This window comes from Bos javanicus, chromosome 6 (genome assembly GCF_032452875.1).
Source record: "Bos javanicus breed banteng chromosome 6, ARS-OSU_banteng_1.0, whole genome shotgun sequence".
NCBI classification, from domain to species: Eukaryota; Metazoa; Chordata; class Mammalia; order Artiodactyla; family Bovidae; genus Bos; species Bos javanicus.
The window spans coordinates 15,336,118-15,356,716 of record NC_083873.1 but is presented as its reverse complement, the minus strand read 5'-3'; the positions used below and the strand labels follow the sequence as shown (position 1 = coordinate 15,356,716).

General features: G+C 37.9%; 1 protein-coding gene and 1 long non-coding RNA gene across 2 annotated transcripts in view; one reads left to right on the top strand and one right to left on the bottom strand.

The window, feature by feature from the left end:
* LOC133249258 (uncharacterized) overlaps positions 1-20,599 on the bottom strand; it is a 49,434-nt gene that overhangs the window by 5,638 nt on the left and 23,197 nt on the right. The window lies entirely within an intron of this gene.
* Positions 6,117-20,599, top strand: part of ENPEP (glutamyl aminopeptidase) — a 79,365-nt gene continuing 64,882 nt past the window's right edge. The window contains exons 1-2 of the mRNA XM_061419392.1: positions 6,117-7,045; positions 19,014-19,155. Of these exons, the coding sequence (XP_061275376.1) occupies positions 6,396-7,045; positions 19,014-19,155 (792 nt within the window). The 5' untranslated portion in view covers positions 6,117-6,395. The remainder of the gene's footprint in view (positions 7,046-19,013; positions 19,156-20,599) is intronic.

The window sequence follows — 20,599 nt, the reverse complement described above, 5'->3', positions numbered from 1 at the left end:
GAAAATTTCTGTGGGGAACGTGATCCAAAATCATCATTACTAGTATAATTCACTTGGATTCCTTATGGAATAAAAGAACATTATGTAAGATATTTTCTCTACATCAACATTATTTTTGCAGATTTCTGCAGATAGGAGAGAAGCGAGATAAGACATTGCCAAGAATTTTGATGCTACAAAAGGCTGAAAGGAAATGTTGAGTGAATTAAACATTTCAGGAAGTTTTAAAACTCAGAATATAGAGCTGTGGCCAGAATACTGGAGTGGGTCACCTTTCCCTTCTCCACGGGATCTTCCCAACCCAGGGACTAAACCCACATCTCCCACATTGCAGGTGGATCCTTTACCAACTGAGCTATCAGGGAAGCCCACAAAAGGCTGAAAGGAAATGTTGAGTGAATTAAACATTTCAGGAAGTTTTAAAACTCAGAATATAAAGCTATTTTTTAGTACACTGAGAAAATAGATAAGGATAATTTTGAAGTTATCAGAACAGAAATCTAAACTATATTATCACTATTATTCTTCTCCTGCTGTTTCTATGTCCTGCCACTGTCTCCCAATGCATTACTGTACCTTAGAGAACCGAATATAAAAGCAGTTTAAAATTATAAGAATAAAAGCATTAATAGAAATACAGAAAAAATAAAACTATAATAATAAAAATCATTTCATTTTATTTTCTTTGCTTTCATGAATATTTTCAAAACTTTCACATTCTAAGAACAAAGCAGGGGTTTAAACACATGCCTTGCTGCTGCTACTGCTGCTAAGTCACTTCAGTCATGTCCAACTCTGTGCGACCCCATAGACGGCAGCCCACCAGGCTCCCCAGTCCCTGGAATTCTCCAGGCAAGAACACTGGAGTGGGTTGCCATTTCCTTCTCCAGTGCAGGAAAGTGAAAAGTCAAAGTGAAGTCGCTCAGTCGTGTCAGACTCTAGTGACCCCATGGACTGCAGCCCACCAGGCTCCTCCACCCATGGGATTTTCCAGGCAAGAGTACTGGAGTGGGGTGCCATTGCCTTCTCAAACACATGCCTTAAAGAGTATTTATTCACAGTTCATGTCCACATTTTAAAGTTTATCCTTGAATTCCTTATCCAGTAGGTATTTGCTGAAAAGTAAATATTTATAGAGTTAGTATATATTTGTTGAATGACTGAAAGAAAAAAGTGGCCCATAGATACTTTTTCAGAGGCAGGTAAAGTGCACCAATTTTCCGTAGGATAATCCACATGAGAAACAGGAATGTGATTCTTGCTCAGAGCTTATGAAATCCTGGTGTCCATGGACTACGTGGGTGGAGAATACCACGAGAAGTCTGAGTGTCCAGAAAATCCTACAGAAGGATTCTCAAATCAGTTTGGAAACAAAAATAGAGAAGATATAAACATATTGTTTCATTGATTTTCATTTTTTATTGAATTATGTTTGAATATGTTTTGGAAATTTATTCTCCTCCTCAGTTTCTCTGAAAATTTTTCTTCTTCCTACTCTTCCTCACCTCCTGACCCACTTTCTCTTCTCTCTTCCTTGTCTTCCCTACTGTGTATTTTTTCTTATTGTGCTAGTCATTGGACAAATTCATCATTACCAACCAACAAAAGTTAGATGGTCTCATGAACACTTTCTGCCTGACATACGCAGTTATTTTCAGCTCATGGAAAAAGTTAGCTGAGATCACTTAGTCTTAAAACTAGTTGAGGAGTGGAATGGAGAGAAGGGTGGGTGGAGGGGTGTTCAAGTGTGAGGGATATGAGTAAGAAAAAAAAATGGAGAGAAAGGAAAAAAAAACCCAATTGAACCTTTTAAAACAGTTCCTAAAGCTGAACAAAAGATGGTGTTCCTGAGGAGAATAAAATATAATTGACTAGGATCACAACAAACATTACCAATATGGATTTAGAATGCATGGTTGGTGAAGTCAAATGGAATGGCCCTCCCCCTTTTAAATTCCAGCTAAACCTTTAAAGTTTAGAAATACTTGGATTGACCATGAGGTTTATAGAATTGACATGGTTGATTATAGAGATGCTGTGGCAAGATGGAAAAAAACTGGTTCTGATTCTCCCTGCTCCCTATATAATATAGCCCAATTCACAGATTCTGCTTCTTCCACCCAGTATGATTCTATCTTGACATTTTTGTTTATTGTTTTCCTGAACCATTCAGCTTTCATTGACAAACAGGAGAGTCAGTCAAACAACCACACCATAGTGTAAATTGCTGACAGTATTTCTGGAGATGCTCCTAGTTCTTAGGTGAGCTGTTAGCACTCAAGATACACAGAAAACCCAGTAGCCTCTGGGGTATGTGTATTTTCTGAGATCTAACAGAAGAGCTTTAAACTGGAGCTCCAAGTGAAAAGGGAGAGTACACATTGTGTATTCAGTATTATGGATTTCCCCGGTGGCTAAGATGGTAAAGAATCCGCCTGCAATGCAGGAGACCTGGGTTTGATCCCTGGGTTGGGCAGATCCCCTGGAGAAGGGAATGGCTACCCACTCCAGTATTCTTGCCTGGAGAATTCCATGGGCAGAGGAGCCTGGTGGGCTATAGACCATGGAGTCATGAAGAGGTGGGCATGACTGAACAACTAAGCATGATTCAGTATTGAGACTCTTGCATCGATCTACCTGCTATGGGAAGGAATTAGCCAAGAAGTTGCCCATCTTCTCAAGGTCAGGAATGTTTTTCAAGCCCTCCCCTCCAAGGAATTCCCTTACAGTCATTCTTGGAATTTGAACTGAGTTTATCTCAACATTTCTGCTATGTTATACCCACTGACCTTTCCCATTCTGTATTCTTGGAGTCTTTTCCCTCATTTTTTAATTTATCCATTCATTTGTTTATTCAACAAGCAATCAATGAACATTTATTGAGGTCATATTTGGAAGATTGGATTTGTACTTGGGATACAAGCTGATAACACCCATTGTCAAAAGCTGTAGAGGAGGGATAGTGTGATCTAGGGTCAACAAGGAACAGCTGTGCATTCATTCACTCCACTGGCTTGAACCTAAATGGAAACTGACTAGAGGTGTCCTTTTCAAATTAATTATATGTAATGAAGACTCTGACACAACATTAGTCAATATAAATTGTTTAATCTAGGTGAGTGCCGATGATGGTTTGTTGATCTTATTGCAGGAGTAGATTCTCTCTGTCCTGCTAGTGGCTACCTTGACCTTCACTGTGGATTGGATCTGGAACAAGGGCTTTCAAGATCAAGAGTCTCCTGCCACAGACTCCACATCCCAGGGTCAGGGAGAGGAAGGTCAGCAGGCACTGCTGCAGCAAAGTGCAGCATTACTAATTATGAAAGCTGGGGCTTTATATTTGGTAAACCCTAGTGTGTTGACCCTAAATGTGTTTAGTGCACTTGTTGGCTCTGCTACTTCAACTTGCCTGGCTGGACACTTTATCTCGATCACATCAGGCACATCAGGCACCCCTAATATGCTGATGTGGGTAAGATGTGGAGCCCTTCAGTGGGTGTAGGCAGCTCTTTTAGGCTGGTACTAGTAAGATGTTGTGGCCAGAACTGGGCCTTAGACTAAAAGTTTATGGATGTATGCAGACACACTATGTGGATTTAAGTTATTTTATTTCTTCTAACAAAAAAAAAAATGCATTTAAATAATGAATTCCTTATGGTGGAATTTCAGGCAAAGTAGGAGAAATGCTGAGTGTTTGTGTGCTGTCTTTTCCTACTCTGTGACCCCATGGACTTGTAGCCCACCAGGTTCCTCTGTCCATGGGATTTATGAGGCAAGAATACTGGAGTGGGTTGCCATTTCCTTCTTCAGGGGATCTTCCTGATCCAGGGATCAAACCCACATCTCCTGTGGCTCCTGCACTGGCTGGCAGATTCTTTACCACTGAGCCACCAGGGAACCCTGAGATACTTGATTTCAGGTGGTCATTCTCAATTCCCCTGAAGTGTACCTTATTTCAAAAGTCTATTATCTTCTTTGTTCAGCTGAGCCCAAATAAGATGGAGATAAGATTGCTATCTTTCTAGACAAGATTAAGAGTTTTAGCTGAGTTTAAGAGTTTAGCTGAGATTTTTTTTTTAAGTGCTTCCAGTTTAATATAATTTTATGTACATCCTTCCAACTGTTTTTCCTTATTTTCAGTCATTATGCTGAGATAAATTTATTCTACATCTTCCTTTTAATTTATGGAGAACACATCAAAATGTTTCTGAAACATTTAGTGAAACATCAGATGATCTTTCTGATTAAAAAAAGGGATTTTTTTTTAAGCCTAAAATTCAGGAAGTTGACTTACCAAAGCTAAACAGACTATAATTTTAAAAGTTTAGGACTGCTTCAGAATGTGAAATAAATAACAAGATGTCCCTATAATTTAGAAAAATATACCTTCTCCTCTTTCTTTTACTACTATTTTTATGAAAACAATAGAAATGTACAGAGCAAAATGGACCCTTTCATTCTTAAAATCTTCTTTTTCCGTGTGTTTATAATTTGGAATCGTTTAAGGTAGAATTTCTCAGAGTGTGGAACATAAGACCCTCAGAGTGTGTTCAAGGAACACAAGACCTTCAAGACTGCCCCAAAGGTACCTCACCAAACAAAGCTTTCTCGTTAACTAAAGGAAATCACTCAATAGTGTATGCTGTCTGGGAGACTCACCGTGTGATGGTAATGCAAACTGGAGGCCCTGTAAGAATGGAAGGTAATGAAAGAATGTTCTTAACTTTATCTTCCCCAGCATTGCCTGCTTTGCAAGTATATCTGCTACTATCCATGGATTGCATGTTGGGAAATACTGACCAAGTTTTTCATAGTTATTTACCACTCTTATTTCCTCTTCAGAAAAGAGAGGCAGTATAATTAGTTATTTGGATTTTAGACTCATACAGCCTGAGTTCTAACTCCAATTCTGTGACCTTGAGCAAATGACTTAATCTCTTTGAATGTCAGTCTTTCTGTCTCTAAAATGGGCATCATAATAGTACCAATCTTATGGAGTTGTTGGTAAGACAGATCTTCTTTAAAGTACCTAATACACTGCCTGGCATGTAGAAAGCTCTCAAAGTTTTATATTTATGATTGTACTGTTACTATTAGAGAAGGCTTGGGTGTATATACATCTTAGGTACTCACAACAATGGGAGTCGATTATTGTGATTTCCATCATCTTGACCTTTTTGTATATAAGCAATAGGTTTGGGCAGATAATAGATCTTTCTAAAAGGCCAAGTTTTGCATCTGGAATCTGCTCCAAATGTCATGTACCATAGATAGGAGATAGTGAAGTCGCTCAGTCATGTCGGACTCTCTGTGACCCTATGGACAGTAGCCAACCAGGCTCCATCCATGTGATTTTTCAGGCAAGAGTACTGGAGTGGGTTGCCATTTCCCTCTCCAGGGGATCTTCCCGACCGAGGGATCGAACCCGGGTCTCCCGCATTGTAGGCAGAGGCTTTACCGTCTGAGCCACTAGGGAAGTCATCTACCATATTTAAAGAATTCAATGTCACTGAGACCAGACTATCTGTTTAACATAGTTTAGTTATCTAAGCTAACAAGTTTACCTTCCTTTTCCTTCTGTCCTTTCAACCGATTCCCTTTCTCTTTCTTTTAATGCATTTCAGCTCCAGTATTGCTTTGATTAATCTTATGTTTCCTTCTCTCTTTTATCCAGCATCAACTGATTTATGGTGACCTGGCCATGTTTTGTTAATCCACCAATTCAACAAATATTTACTGAGTACTTACATGGTCCCTGAATTTATGTATCATACTGAGCACCGAATTCCAGTGGCAAAAGGCAGAATCTGAATGCTTACATGAGGGAAAAAAAATAAATGAAAAGAAAACATAGCTTCTTTAGCAAGTTACCTGAAAAATAGCTTAAATTCAAGAAGCCTTTTGATTAGGAGTGAGAGATTGTGCACACAATAGACTCAGTGGCAAAGGTTGAATTTTTCTATCACAAGCACACCTCTTTCCCAAATGCTCTCTCCCTGAAAGCTGCTGACAGAGCTTTGGCAAAAGATCATCCTCCCCTTGGCTGATAAGCTAAGCCCTGTTTTATATTTAACTCACTCCGGTGCAGGAGGGGTGGGGTGAGGGATGCGTTGTTTATAAGAGGAGCCGTGACAATATTTTCGTCAGTCTTCTTCCTCCCGCTCAGCCCCTCTTCTGGAGTCCTTACTCCACCCCCTTGTTTCCACATTCATCCTGGAGTGGCTAGTGGGAACGTGAAGGGAGAGGAAAAGACGCAAGAAGCCACAGAGAGGTTTGCGAAAGGCGAAAGCAGGCTGCCAAGCCAGGCAATTACTTCCAACTGGAAAAGGACTGCTGACGTTAGTTAGTTAAATTTAACATCCTTTCATGTGTAACATTTGACTTTGGAAACAAAAATGATCTTGGAGGAGAGATCATCTTGGGAAGGCTCTAAGAGATACTGCATTAAGACGAAACATGTGGCCATTATCTGCGCAGTGGTGGTGGCTGTCGGATTAATAGTAGGACTTTCTGTGGGTCTGACCAGATCATGTGACTCTACAGAGGGCATGACCCAGGGCACGACCCAGGGCACGACCCAGGCTCCTTCCCACCTGCCTCCCATTACCAGCCCTCCAGAGGACCAGGGGGTCTGCCCTGCCAGTGAGGATGAAAGCGGAGGCTGGAAAGACTTCAGGCTGCCGGACTTCATCAAACCAGTGCACTACGATCTGGAGGTGAAGCCGCTGATGGAGCAGGACACGTACACGGGCAGCGTGGACATCTCCATCAACGTGAGCTCATCCACCCGGTACCTGTGGCTACATCTCCGGGAGACGAGGATCACCAGGCTCCCGGTGCTGAGGAGGCCGTCTGGGGAGCAGGTTCAAGTCAGGCAGTGCTTCGAATACAAGAAGCAGGAGTATGTGGTGGTGGAAGCAGAAGAAGAGCTTGAGCCCAACACTGGCGAGGGTCCCTACCACCTGATCCTGGAGTTCGCCGGCTGGCTGAACGGCTCGCTCGTGGGATTTTACAGAACGACATACGTGGAGAAAGGACAAACCAAGTAAACAAAAATTTTTTTGCTTTGTTCTTCCAAAGCTTTTATCTTTGCTTTCCGTTTCTCTTCCTTTCCTTTTCTCTTTTCACCTTTCAATTATTTTCATGGTCTGATCTTTATCTAAACCTGACTTCATTTCTGCCTGTTCCTCTGGGAAGCAAAAACTCTTGCCCTGTTGTATTTTCAAAGCCTATCACAAAATTTGAAACTATTGAATGAGCTGCACGGAGTCCAAAAAATCAGTGTAAGTCCTTCTTTTCATCAGGAAAAATCATAATATACTGCATTTTATCCTTAATATTTATATAAACTACCTGAACCTTTAAAAATATGTTTTTGGTAACTTTCACTGGTGATATTTGTGGGTTATATGGCAATGATTTTAAGCTGAACTTTTAAAATGATATCATACTAAATTTAAGTGAAAATCAGTAAATATCAATTATAATTTTTTGTTTTATTGGAGACTAAACATTGAAAAAGAGTATATAAAATTCATGTAACTGTCTTTGTGTTTTCACTTAAGAAAGGAACAGCTGTGTCTTTTTTATCTCAAATGGCCAGAACTATGTTTTACTCAATAAATACTCATTGAGTCCATGCATCAGTAGCAGCACATGGATAAATCTTTGGGCTTATTATCTATCATGCAGTATGCAGTAGTTATGCTCAGTCTTTTGTGACAAAAAAGATATATCAAGCAATTAAAGACATAAAAATATCCCCACACAAAGAGCCCTCCAAGTACACCTGTATATATATATTTGCATTCCCTGAGACAAATAGTTACTTGTCTTTCGTTTAGTCAGAGGCCATTACTTAGAGCTATGTCAAAGACATAAACTCTCTCAATGAATTAAAAAAACTTCACCCTGTGGGTATGGTTCTTGCATCAGAAGAGGAAGGTTACACCTGAGGCACCACTGAACTTGAAACTGTTTTGACTTTTACCTACTTAGATTCTGAACAAGTGAAGAATGGAGAAACCTTAAAATTTGGCAACTCAAACTAAAGTTGGCAACTAAAAACGTACAAGCAAATCTTTGACACTCAATCAAACTTGGTATATACAATAAAAAGTATTTATATTCTAAAAAAAAAAAAAGAAACCTTATGTCACTGTTTAGAGAAAGTTTAAGGCCAGCCCTCTGAATATCCCTATGTTGTTTGAAGCATTTTATAGAGCAAAGCAAATCTTTAGGTCAAAATGCTACCTGCTGTTTATCAGAAAGACCAAGGGATTACAATAAAATATTTCAACATTCTTATTGTGTGGTATAGTATTAAACTGAGTAGACTAGAAATGATAGTTTGAAAAAATATTTGGAGGGATCATGTTTATATAGATAGCATATATTAATATTACTAGCAATAAAACAATTCTATACACTATAGAATAAAGTTTCTTTATTGTTTACATATTTTTCTGTTTATAAAAATTACAAATGTTGAAAGCATAGAAATTATAAAAAGGGAAATCAAAAGAACGTATAAATAATTTCACCATCCATTGGTAAGCCCTGTTAACATGCTAATGGATATTCTAATTTTTTTAGGTAATCAAAATTGTAATTAAATTATCTCTACTTATCTCTCTATCCATATGCCTTTTAACTGAATATATTGTAAGCATTTCCATTTATTAAATATTTTCAAGAATCTGATTTTAAAGACTGAGCAATATTCCATTGCATGAATGCATTGTTATTTTTTAAAACCAATTCACTAATGCTAGACATTTGAGTAGATTCCAGTATTTTATTACTATAAACAAGTCAGAAAGAACAAAGCTGTAAGTACATCTGTAAGTGTACTTACAGTGTATTTCCTTATATTAGGATGTAGTCTGAAAAATAAAATTGCTGGGTCAAAGTATAAATATGTCAAGAAACTTGTAACATTTATTTTGGTTAGTTATTTCATAAAATATATTAATGAGACATTCACTACAGAAAACTCGAGAAGCAAAAAAATTATAAGAAAAAAAATCCATCTATAACCCCATCACTCAAGTATAGTAATTGTTAGTATTTAGGCAGATAGTTTTCTAGTCATTTTTTTCTGGACACATACATAGCATTATTATGCTTTATATAGTGTTGTGTAACATGTTTTTACAATATATCAACACTTTACCATGTTATTTGGTGTTTTTCTGCAAATGACTTAACGGATACATGATAGTCCATGATATGAATATAATGTAATTTATTCAACTTTCCCATTAGATTTGGGTGCTTAAATTGCTCCCACTTTTTTACCTATAAACACCTATAAAATGTAGTAAACAGCCTTTTAAAAAACTAGGAATAATATTTTCTCATATTTCTACAGGAAAATTCTTAGGAAATTGGCTCAAAATATGTATGAGCATATGCGTGTGTGTATATACACACATCTACACATATATAACACATGTGCATGTACTTATGTATATGTATGTATCTCCAAACTGACTTTCACAAATATGTTCCAAATTACATTTTCACAAACAATAAAATACCTATTTCTCTAACAATAAAATGATTTAAGTGTTTGCAATTTGGTAGAGGAAAAGGAATATCTAAAGATATATCTACCTCTAAAGAATATCTACCTTCAAGAGATTCTAAAAATCTGTTAGTGTAAAGTGAAAACAAGTCAAAACTTTTAAATGATTATTGCTAAGAGTTTAAAACTGCTTCTTGGGTTGTGAAAACAACAAAAATTGCATCTGAGTAAAGCCATCAAAATACTTTATAAAAATTCTATACACTATAGGAAGGCAAAAAATAAGGAACACAGTTCCATTCATAAGTTTCTGTTATGTATTTCATAAGTATAACTCTTTGGATTATTTTACCATATGAGTTAATTTTATGATAAAATATACACTTGAGAGCTGATGTTTTGAAACTTAGCTGTTTTAGTTGAGAAAATACTCTGAAATACTAAGTGACAGCAAGGTGGGGGAAGGCCAGTGGTCAGTTAGGCTCCCTTGGAGGACTGGTGTCCCCGAGTTTGTCTGTTTTCATTGGTAGCAGTTGAGGCTCTCACATTACACAGGATGCAGCCAGTTCTGTACTGCATTCATAGTTTTGGAACGATTCTGGCACATACTCGGTAACCTCATTTAGGCTCAATGGAATACTTTTTGTTTTTCTTATTATGAAATATTTCAAGCATATGAGAAAAATGTATTGTTTTCTTTCAAGCTTGTGAATAACGTTTTGACAATGCAGGTCTCCAGTGGGTTTCATCTACAAAATGCAGAGAAGAGCCACAACAGTGAGTTCAGGGGGAATAGCAGCATTCTTTTTCATATCATATAGTGAACTTTGTAATATTTGATGCTCATACAGTTTCAAATGCCATCAGAGCAATACATTTTTATGTATACTGTCAAGATTATATTTTCTAGCTTTTCTGCCTTATCGTAAAATTAACTCTGGGATTGAGTATGTGTGGTATGGGATATTACTGTTGGAACCACAGTGCAAACTAAACGTAAGTGCACTCAATAGTAACCAAAATTACTTGATTTCTGTAAATACAACTGAGACTTGGACTTCACAGAAAGGAGACAACTATCTGAGCTTCTTTCTGTCAAAATTCAGAGGCAAATGGAGACTTGGAGAAGAAGGTAGAACCAGTTCAGAGTTCCCTAGCTATAATAACCATACCATCTCACTGGGGACAGAGTTGTAGTGAGGCTTGGGCGGAGAAAGTTTGAGAAACTTGACAGCCACTTTTTCTACCGTCTGGTCTGTTCCTTTGGGTCTGAGGAAAACCACTTCAAAGGATTGAAATCTTTGGAATGGTTTCCTGCCCACACCACTAAACCATCTTAACACTCTCAACAGTTACGTAGAATTCCCAGTTATTCTCTTGTCAGAGTTCCCCTCTACTCACATCTCCAAAGTACATAACAACATTCCCTTCTCTCGAAGGTTCAGCATTTCCTTCTCTACATCTGGATTGCTCTTATACAGCATTTCCTAATTATCAGTTCCACAGAGTTCTAGTTGCATGAAGGTATTCATAGATATTGCCAGAAAAAAGCAGAGGAGTTATTCTGTGGCCAAGGTTGTTTGGGAAATAATACTGAATACAAAATGATTTTTTTTTTTAATGGTGGGACTCTTCAGAGACTTTTATATGATAAAGTTCATGACAAACCTCTAGAAGCTGCCACAGTATGCCGTTTCCCAACCACATGACTGTGGAATCTTCCGTGGTCCCTGACAGTAGGGTCTCTGTGTGTCTCTTGTTCACAACCTAGCCCACAGAGAGAACTTAACTATTATTGAATGAATATATAGAAGCATTTTCATGTAGACTGTCACATGACTAGCATGCTCTGGCAAATATTGGGATCCATCGCCACAGCTTCTTTCCTGTAGAGGAATCCAGTTTCCACCAATGACACCTTCACTTTCCCACTAAGCATGGAAAACTTCTTTTGGTTCTTTTTCTCCCCATCTCATGTCAAAGGCAAGAGGAGCTGGTAAAATCTCTTTTTTTGACTTAGGAATGTCATCTTCATACTTTAAGGACTGAGAATCATTGGAATTGATAGGAATTACAACAAGAACTTAAAAGAAGGACAGTTTTCAGTTTGGGTTTTCTGGGGTTTTGGCAGAGGATGAGACAGACAGCATCACTGGCTCAATGGACATGAGTTTGAGCAAACTGTGGGAGACAGTGAAGGACAGGGGAGCCTGGCGTGCTGCAGTCCATGGGGTTGCAGAGAGTCGGACACGACTGAAAAACAACAGTATTTCTGGGATTGAAGCTGAATTTTGATGTAATGGTGGGATTTCAATAGGCAGTAACAAGTAATGTAAAAAGCAGGCAAAAAGGAAAGGCACTACGTCAAAAAAGCAGATTAAGAAGAAGAAATACCTTTGTAGGAGAGGTTTATTTGAAGATGCTATCTAGAGATAAGTCTGGAAAACCCATTGGGAAAAAAAGTAAGGATAATTAATTAATGAAAAGCATTATGCAGAAAAGGTTAACCCATGACTATTTACATGGGGAGAAAAGAACTAAATCTATACATGAGTATATGAGAGAAACTGCAGGTATCCAGGAAAGAGATAAGGATCAGGTAGGACAGTGACTTCAGGACAGACAGAAGAGAATACAATGAAGGAAACGGTCTGGAGAAACATAGTCAGGATTGGCAGACTAACTGGCTATGGGGAAGAGATGAGTTAAAGTTACAGATCAAGGACGCTCCAGAAGTCTGATCTGATAGCCCACCTTTCACTGATATTAGAAATAGAAGAACCAGGTTTAGAAGGGGAGGTCATGAGTTTGGTGTCAGATGTGCTGAATGTTACATATCTAGGAAGAGATGTCTAGAAGGCATCTGCATAAATAAATCTGAAGCACAAGGTTAGGACTTGGGATAAAGATGTAAGAGTTAAGTGGAAACATGGCAGAAAAGAAATTAGTGGGATGGTCATAATTAAGGGTGCGTGTGTATGTGTGTGATATCCTCACACATGGATATGTATCCTCACTGTAGTTCTGATCTTGAAATTTTAACTGTATGTCAGTTTAGTCATTATATTCTTAGATTGATACATCAAGTTATGGGTATGCCCATTATCAATAAAGAACAGATTTGGTGGGGGCGGGGTGGGGGGAGGCCTTGTTTACTTGTTGCAGGATGCATAGTAATTTCCTTTATGTCGGAAGCAAGGAAACAAAAAGAAATTTTACTTGAGTATCCTCCACTTAGAAAAAGAGCTGTTGGCAAATAAATTAAAATAATTAACTGGTTCAAACCACCATAAAAATAGGTTGGAGTCTGGATAATAATCTAAATGGGTTGTTTTGCACCGATCAGCTCCCGTACTTAACTCTGGAACCCCGTACTAAGTCTGCAATGATACTTAGTTGTGGCGGCCTCACCTGCATCAGAAGTCCTTTGTTTAAGTTTTCACCCAGACCTTGCTGTTCATTTGCTGGCTCAAGTTATTAAACAACTGAAGGTAGCCTGAGAGTCTTCATTGGAAACAGTGTGCCAGATGATTTATGAGGCAGTCAAGCAGTTGTTTTAAGTTGATTCCAAGTGAACGGCTTGGTGCTTGCATCGTCACTTCCTCTCCCTTCAGCTTTCTCTGAGGTTACCTTAATCTCACGCACTCAGAGAAGTCAGAGGAATGCCTTCCTTTTTGTAAAACTAACAAGCAACACAGAATTATATTTTTAATGGGCTGGGTCTAGTAAGTGACTTATTAACATGACGTGGAGAGGCCCCTGTAGAAAAACGCTTTACCTCAGCACATTTGCCTAGTATTATAATTATTCAGGACATACCCAAGAGTTACTCCTAAACATACTGTGATTAGCCAGGCTTTTTCCATTAAATTTGCAAAACAATTCATCTAATTTTAAAAAGAAGCTTTTATTGCTAAATAAAACCCCTCCAAAGAAGTCATTGTCCGAAATGGTTTTGTACGGCTAGCTCATACACATTGTTTTCAAATTTGCATATATTTAGAAAACTTTAGTAACTCTGGTGGAATTTAGCATATACAAATAGGGTCTTTTTAAAAAACTGAAGAATACTTGATTTATAACATTAGTTTCAGGTTTATAGTATAGAGATTCGATATTTTTATGGATTATACTCCATGTAAAGTTACTATAAAATACTGGCTATATTCCCTGTGCTGTACAATATATCCTGAGAGCCTGTTTTATTCATAGTGGTTTACACCTCTGAATCCCCTACCCTTGTCTTGCCTCTCCCTGCTTCCCTCTTCCCTCTGGTAACCACTAGTTTGTTCTCTGTATCTGTGAGTCTGTTTCTGTTTTGTTGTATTTGTTGTTGCAAATAGCAGGCTCTCATCCTTTTTAACGGTTGAACAACATTCACTGTATCCACACACACTACATCATCTTTATCCACTCATTTGTTGATGACTCTTAGGCTGTTTCCATATCTTGGCTATGAACATTGAAGTGCATCTATCTTTTCGAACTGGTGTTTTCACTTTTTTTCCAGATAAATACCCAGGACTGAAGTTACTGGAACATATGGTAGTTCTATTTTTATTGTTTTGAGGAACCTCCATACTGCTTTCCATAGTGACTGTACCAATTTACATTCCCTCCAAAGTCTTACCAGAGTTCCCTTTTCTCCACATCCTTACCAACATTTATTATTTGTATTTTTTGTATTCCTGTTGTCAATGTGGTGTATCACATTGATTGATTTATGGATCTTGAGCCATCCTTCCATCCCTAGAATAAATCCTACTTTATGATGGTGTCTAATCTTTTTAATTTATTGTTGAATTCAGTTTGCTAATATTTTGTTGCGGATTTTTGTATCTATATTCATCTGAGATATTGGCTTATAATTTTCTTTTTTGTACTGTTTTTGCCTATTTTCAGTATCAAATTAATGCTGGCTTTGTGGAATGAATTTGGAAGTGTTCCCTCCTCTTTAATTTTTTTAGAATATTTTGAGAATATTCTATTCATATATATATATATATATATATATATATTCTATATTGGTAGAATTCCCCTGTGAAGCTGTCTAGTCCTGGATTTTTGTTTGCCAGGAGTTTTTTTAGTCTGTTCAGACTATTTGTTCCTGATTCAGTCTGGAAGATTGTATGTCTCTAGAAATTTATCCATTTCTTCTAGGTTGTCCAATTTATTGCTTTATGCTTTATAGCTGTTCATAATATTCTCTCATGTTTTTTAATCTCTGTTATATTGGTTATAATTTCTCTTCTTTCATTTCTTACTTTGTTAATTTGTGTCCTCTCTCTTTTTCTTGGTGAATCTGGCTAAACATTTATAAATTTTGTTTATCTTTCCAAGGAACAGCTCTTGGTTTTCTTGATCTTTTCTATATTTTTAGGTTCTATTTATTTCCTTTCCATCTTTATTATTTCCTTCTTTCGCTGACATTGGGCTCTGTTTGTTCTTTTTCTTTCAGGTTGTTTATTTGAGACTTTTCTTGTTTCTTGAGGCAGGCATGTGTTTCTATAAACTTCTATCTTAGAACAGTTTTTGCTATATCCCATAGACTTTAGATAGTTTTTATTTTCACTGTCTCAAGGTATTTTCTGATTTCCTCTTTGATTTCCTGATTGAAATATTGGGGGTTTTTTAGTAGCATGTTTTTTAGTCTCCACCTGTTTGTGTTTTTTTCTCATTCTTATTCCTGTAAATTATACCTATAGTTTCATAATGCTGTAGTCAGAAAAAATGCTCGATATAATTTCTGTCCTCTTAAATTTGTTTAGTCTTGTTTTGTGGCCTAACTACATCCTGAAGAACATTGCATGTACTCTTGAGAAGAACGTGTTCCTGTTTTTGGATGTAATGGCCTACGGATACATATTAAGCACAACTAGTACAAGGTGTCATTTAAGATCACTGATTTCTTAATGGTTTTCTAATGATCCTATCTGAATGACTGTCCGTTGAATCTAGGAATTTTTACTTTTAGAAGAGGGTTTTCCCCATAAAATCACATAGGCTCTGAACTTAAAAAACAAACCAAAAAAATCCACATTTCATAGCCCTTCTGGTTGATGAATGTCACTATATGTATACCAGTGTAAGTCCAGATCACTATGATTGAGTGGGACTTGCTGTAATTAACATTTGCTGACAGGACCACCAACATGGATCAAGCATACCACACAGAGATCTCACCAATACCGTCCCATTCCATTTCCAAAGGTAGGCTCTGAGGTACTGTAATCTAATAAGGCATCTTTCCCCTACAACCAAGCACAATCTCTTTTAAAGGATGGAAAATTCTTCTTTCTCTTAGATGCTTAGGAGTACACACTGTAGCACAGACACTGAAACCAAGTATTTGAAAACCTACCCAATGGCTGTTGCTTAGAACAGTATTATTCTACTCCTTCATCACGTCACCTCCCACACACATGAAGGTGCATGCACACGCACATGCTCACATGTGCACACACACACGGTCTCTCTCTCTCTCTCATATTCCCAAACTAGTGGGCTGGCTTATTTCTGAGATATGACTAAACTGAAACATTCTTGCAGAGGGTAACTTTTCCTTTTCTTTTGTCTGAGAAAGAAATCAGAATCCAGAAGAATTCAGAAGAAAAAAGCAGCTGACTAAACGTGGAGTTGGAGCTAATGCATCTTATTATAAACCCTCAGTACTCTGGGAAAGTGTATAGGTTTCCATATGTTCTGATGTATTTGAGGTTCACGCTTCCCTTGTAGCTCAGACAGTAAAGAATCTGCCTGCAGTGCAGGAGACCCAGGTTCGATCCCTGGATTGGGAAAATCCCCTGGAGAAGGAAATGGCAACCCACTCCAGTATCCTTGCCTGGAAAATCTCATGGACAGAGGAGCCTGGTGGGCTGCAGTCCATGGGGTCGCAAAGAGTCGGGCACGACTGAGCTACTAACACTTAACAGTCTCAGGTGTTAGAAACTTCAATTGACTAGTTAAACTGTTATCATCACAAAAACTAATCAGTAATACTGGGACTTTTTAGATAACTTTCTGTTTTGCAATAATTTTAAACTTAACAGGAAAGTTACAACAATAATACAAGGAATTGTAGGAACACAACCAATGGTTTACTTTTTGTCCTATTTTCTCTTCCCCACAGCCCCACATCTCTGTCTCTCTCTTTAGACTATTTGCAACATTGTCTCTCTTTACCTCTTCACATTCAGTATATATTTTTTAAGTACAGAACATTTTCTAACATAAACCACAGCATTGATATAATTTTTGTGACGTGTTCTGGTTCCTTTTATTGGAGAGTGGTAAGGGGTCACAAAGAGTCAGACACGACTGAGAGACTGAACTGAACTGACGGGGAACTAGTTGTGCTCACTGCTGCTGCGGCTGCTAAGTCGCTTCAGTCGTGTCCAACTCTGCGCGACCCCATAGACGGAAGCCCACCAGGCTTCCCCGTCCCTGGGATTCTCCAGGCAAGAACAATGGAGTGGGTTGCCATTTCCTTGTCCAGTGCTCACTGCTACACGTGTGTTATTTCTTCTAGTCCTGTTCAGCAGACAAAGATAGGGAATACATGTCTTGTATATTTTTATATCCATTTACATATTTACCAAAAAATCATTGAATTTACACAGATCCTTCAGTTACAGTTCAGTATCAAGGTCTAGTCTCCTTTCTTTTTTAAAACAAATTTATAACTCTCTTCCCCAACAGTGAGAAACCTGCCTTCTGTTATCTTCATTTTTTTTTTTTTCATTTGCTCAAGCTCAGAACACAGAAAAGTTTGTTTTTTCATTAATTCATATCACTGCAACAATCCAAATCTACTTACTGGAACTGAATATTGATCTACAGTTATTTTAAGATAGATTTTATATATATTAAATGCACAAATCTAATGGGAACTAATTTAATGAATTTTGAGGAATGGACAGATCTTTGTTAATCACACCCCATAATATAGATTTTTTTCAATCATACCAGAAAGTTGTCCCCATCAGTCAATAGTATCCCAAAAGACAGCCCTTTTCCAGTTTTATTTTTCACAGATTAGTTTTCTTGGCTAAGTTTTTAACAAGTAATTTTTATATCCAGAGGGTTTTTAAAGGAACTTCAAAAATATTTTAATGTCTTGTAGATGAATGTTGACCTATGACATATTCGTTTTTAGATAAATTATGTATATATTGCATCCTTGAATCCAAATAAAGTGCAGACTTTTACCATGGCCTCTGCTGATCATTTAGTCCCTCCAGTTCCCTGTACTTCAGCTACTCTGGACATCTTTCAGGTCCTCAACCACAGTCAATTCTTTTCCACTTTAGCAACTATGTACTTGTTGTTCATAAAGAAACATATTTTCCTTAATCTTCAACTATCTGGGGTTTTCTCATCACTTACTGCAAGAGACTGTCCCTGACTATTCTACCTAATATTGCCCACCACTTTTCCTGGGTCATTCTTTGTCACTTCCCTTGTTTTATTTCCTACACAGCTCTTATCACTCTCCTTGTCTATCTATTCTTTGTTATTTCCTCAGTATGTAGAATGATACCTGGTAAATGTGTGTGTGTCTGAATATGAAAGAGTGGGTTCAACAAATATTTACTGGATGAATGAAGGATGTAATAATTTGTTATTCTCTATGAAATACCTCCAATTAGTCCTGGAGAATTCTGAAGCACAAAATATTTTTCTTATACAAATTATTAATGAATATGTCAACATTTCTATTTTACACTTTGTACTCTGCTTAGTCTTCAAGTGAGCAAATGTACAATCTTACTGTACTATAACTACATATAAAAAGTATATATTCATTGATTTTTTTTGAGCAATTACTCAAAAAAATAGTCCCACTTTGAAATGATGGAAAGATTATAAAGTAACATTTTAGTTTAATAACGCATATGCCTAGTTAGAGCCATAAAAGAACACTGTCTCTTTCCAAAAAGGGTTTTAAATCTGGCCAAAGGTTGCTTCACTGGGAGGTTGTTCAGGGACTGCTTTGCATGGAAATGAAACTAAGGGTTTTGTCCCTGGTGTAACATAAGTAAGAAAGAATGTGCTGTTAGGGACAGGATCTGTAGACTCCAGAATATACTCCTCTACTCCATGACAGAACACAGCTGTTCACACTTACAAGGGCAGCTACAAGCACGCCTTTGAGTTTGGCTTTGTGTTTATCTACTTGTCACTTGATAGCTGTAGGATGGAAAGAATGATAGCACATAAATTGGATTGATTTTTGCTCATCACAGATTTTTAGTTATGGGACCAAAATACTTAACTATTCATATAAAATGCCCAAAGCAGTTTCTGAATTTTCATTTGTTAACCTAAAAATTCCAGTAAAGACTTTGACAACTATTTGATAGATTTCTGGATGGACACTTGCTTTAAGAAATGCAAGAGTTGATTACATAGTTGATTGTTTTCTATAAGAATAGAGGCTGTCAGAAGAGGCAACATATATTTTGTTTGTGTGTTTGTTTCCAAGGAGCATAGCAGCCACTGATCATGAACCAACAGATGCCAGGAAATCCTTCCCTTGTTTTGATGAGCCCAACAAAAAGGCAACGTATACAATATCCATTGTCCACTCCAAAGAATATAAGGCGCTTTCGAATATGCCAGTGGAGGTGAGTATTTTAAATTCTTTTAAAATTAATGCAGATAGTTTGTTTATAATATCAGGTAAATTTCCTAATTTGTTATGAGAGAACCTACTGAATTCTAAAATAAATGTGCTCTAATAGCTTATTTAGAGGCTTGAAAATACATTTGGGCAACCTCTTGTCTTTGAGTACTGCTGCTGCTGCTAAGTCACTTCAGTCGTGTCTGACTCTGTGTGACCCCAGAGATGGTAGCCCACCAGGCTCCCGCATCCCTGGGATTCTCCAGACAAGAACACTGGAGTGGGTTGCCATTTCCTTCTCCAGTGCATGAAAGTGAAAAGTGAAGGTGAAGTCGCTCAGTCTCGTCCGACTCCTAGCGACCTCATGGACTGCAGCCTACCAGGCTCCTCCATCCATGGGATCTTCCAGGCAAGAGTACTGGAGTGGGGTGCCAGTGCCTTCTCCGCTTTGAGTACTAGAAGTCTTTAATTCAAGATTTTACAATCTAGTCAAAATACCATGTTGGGTTTTCTAAGCAAGAATGGATACAGTAGACATATGTCAGCTAGGCTCTGCTTAAATGAAAGAATTGCCTACTGCTGCTGCTGCTAAGTCGCTTCAGTCATGTCTGACTCTGTGCGATCCCATAGACTGCAGCCCACTAGGCTCCTCTGTCCCTGGGATTCTCCAGGCAAGAATACTGGAGTGGGTTGCCATTTCCTTCTCCAATAAGAATCCCCTAATCATGACAAATTAAAGGCAAATGAATGGAATTAAAGATTTTAAAATACTCAGGGGCCTAGTCATCTTGGTTTCTACAAAAAAAGTGAGTGAAGTGAAGTCGCTCAGTCCTGTCCGACTCTTCGAGATCCCATGGACTGTAGCCCACCAGGCTTCTACAAAAAAATCATCACTTAAATGTTGCAGTACAGCTACCAACTCCAGGGATCACCATGCCCATAGGTATTCTAGTGAACAAGAAGTACTCATTAAAGGTAAAAAAAAAAAAAAAAAAAAAACAGGCTACCATAAATTCTGTTTGTATAATTATTAACATGACTCTTCCCTCTGTTCCTGCTCCTCAACCCTATACTGGGTAACACAGTATCATTACCTCAAGGTTAAGGTTAATTATGCCTTATATCTTTGACATGTAAAAGGGTGAAGCTCATCCTTAGATATAATTGTCACCTACCCAATACCAAAATTGGAGAAGGAAATGGCAACCCACTCCAGTATTCTTGCCTGGAGAATCCCAGGGACCGGGGAGCCTGGTGGGCTGCTGTCTATGGGGTCGCACAGAGTCAGATATGACTAAAGCGACTTAGCAGCAGCAGCAGCAGCACCCAATACCAGAAAAGCAGATACCTACCTGATACCAGAAAAGAACGTGGATCTTTCTGATCCACTATCTGAAATATGATCACTAAAATCATCCTCTTTAATTACAAATATTCCTCAAAAAAGC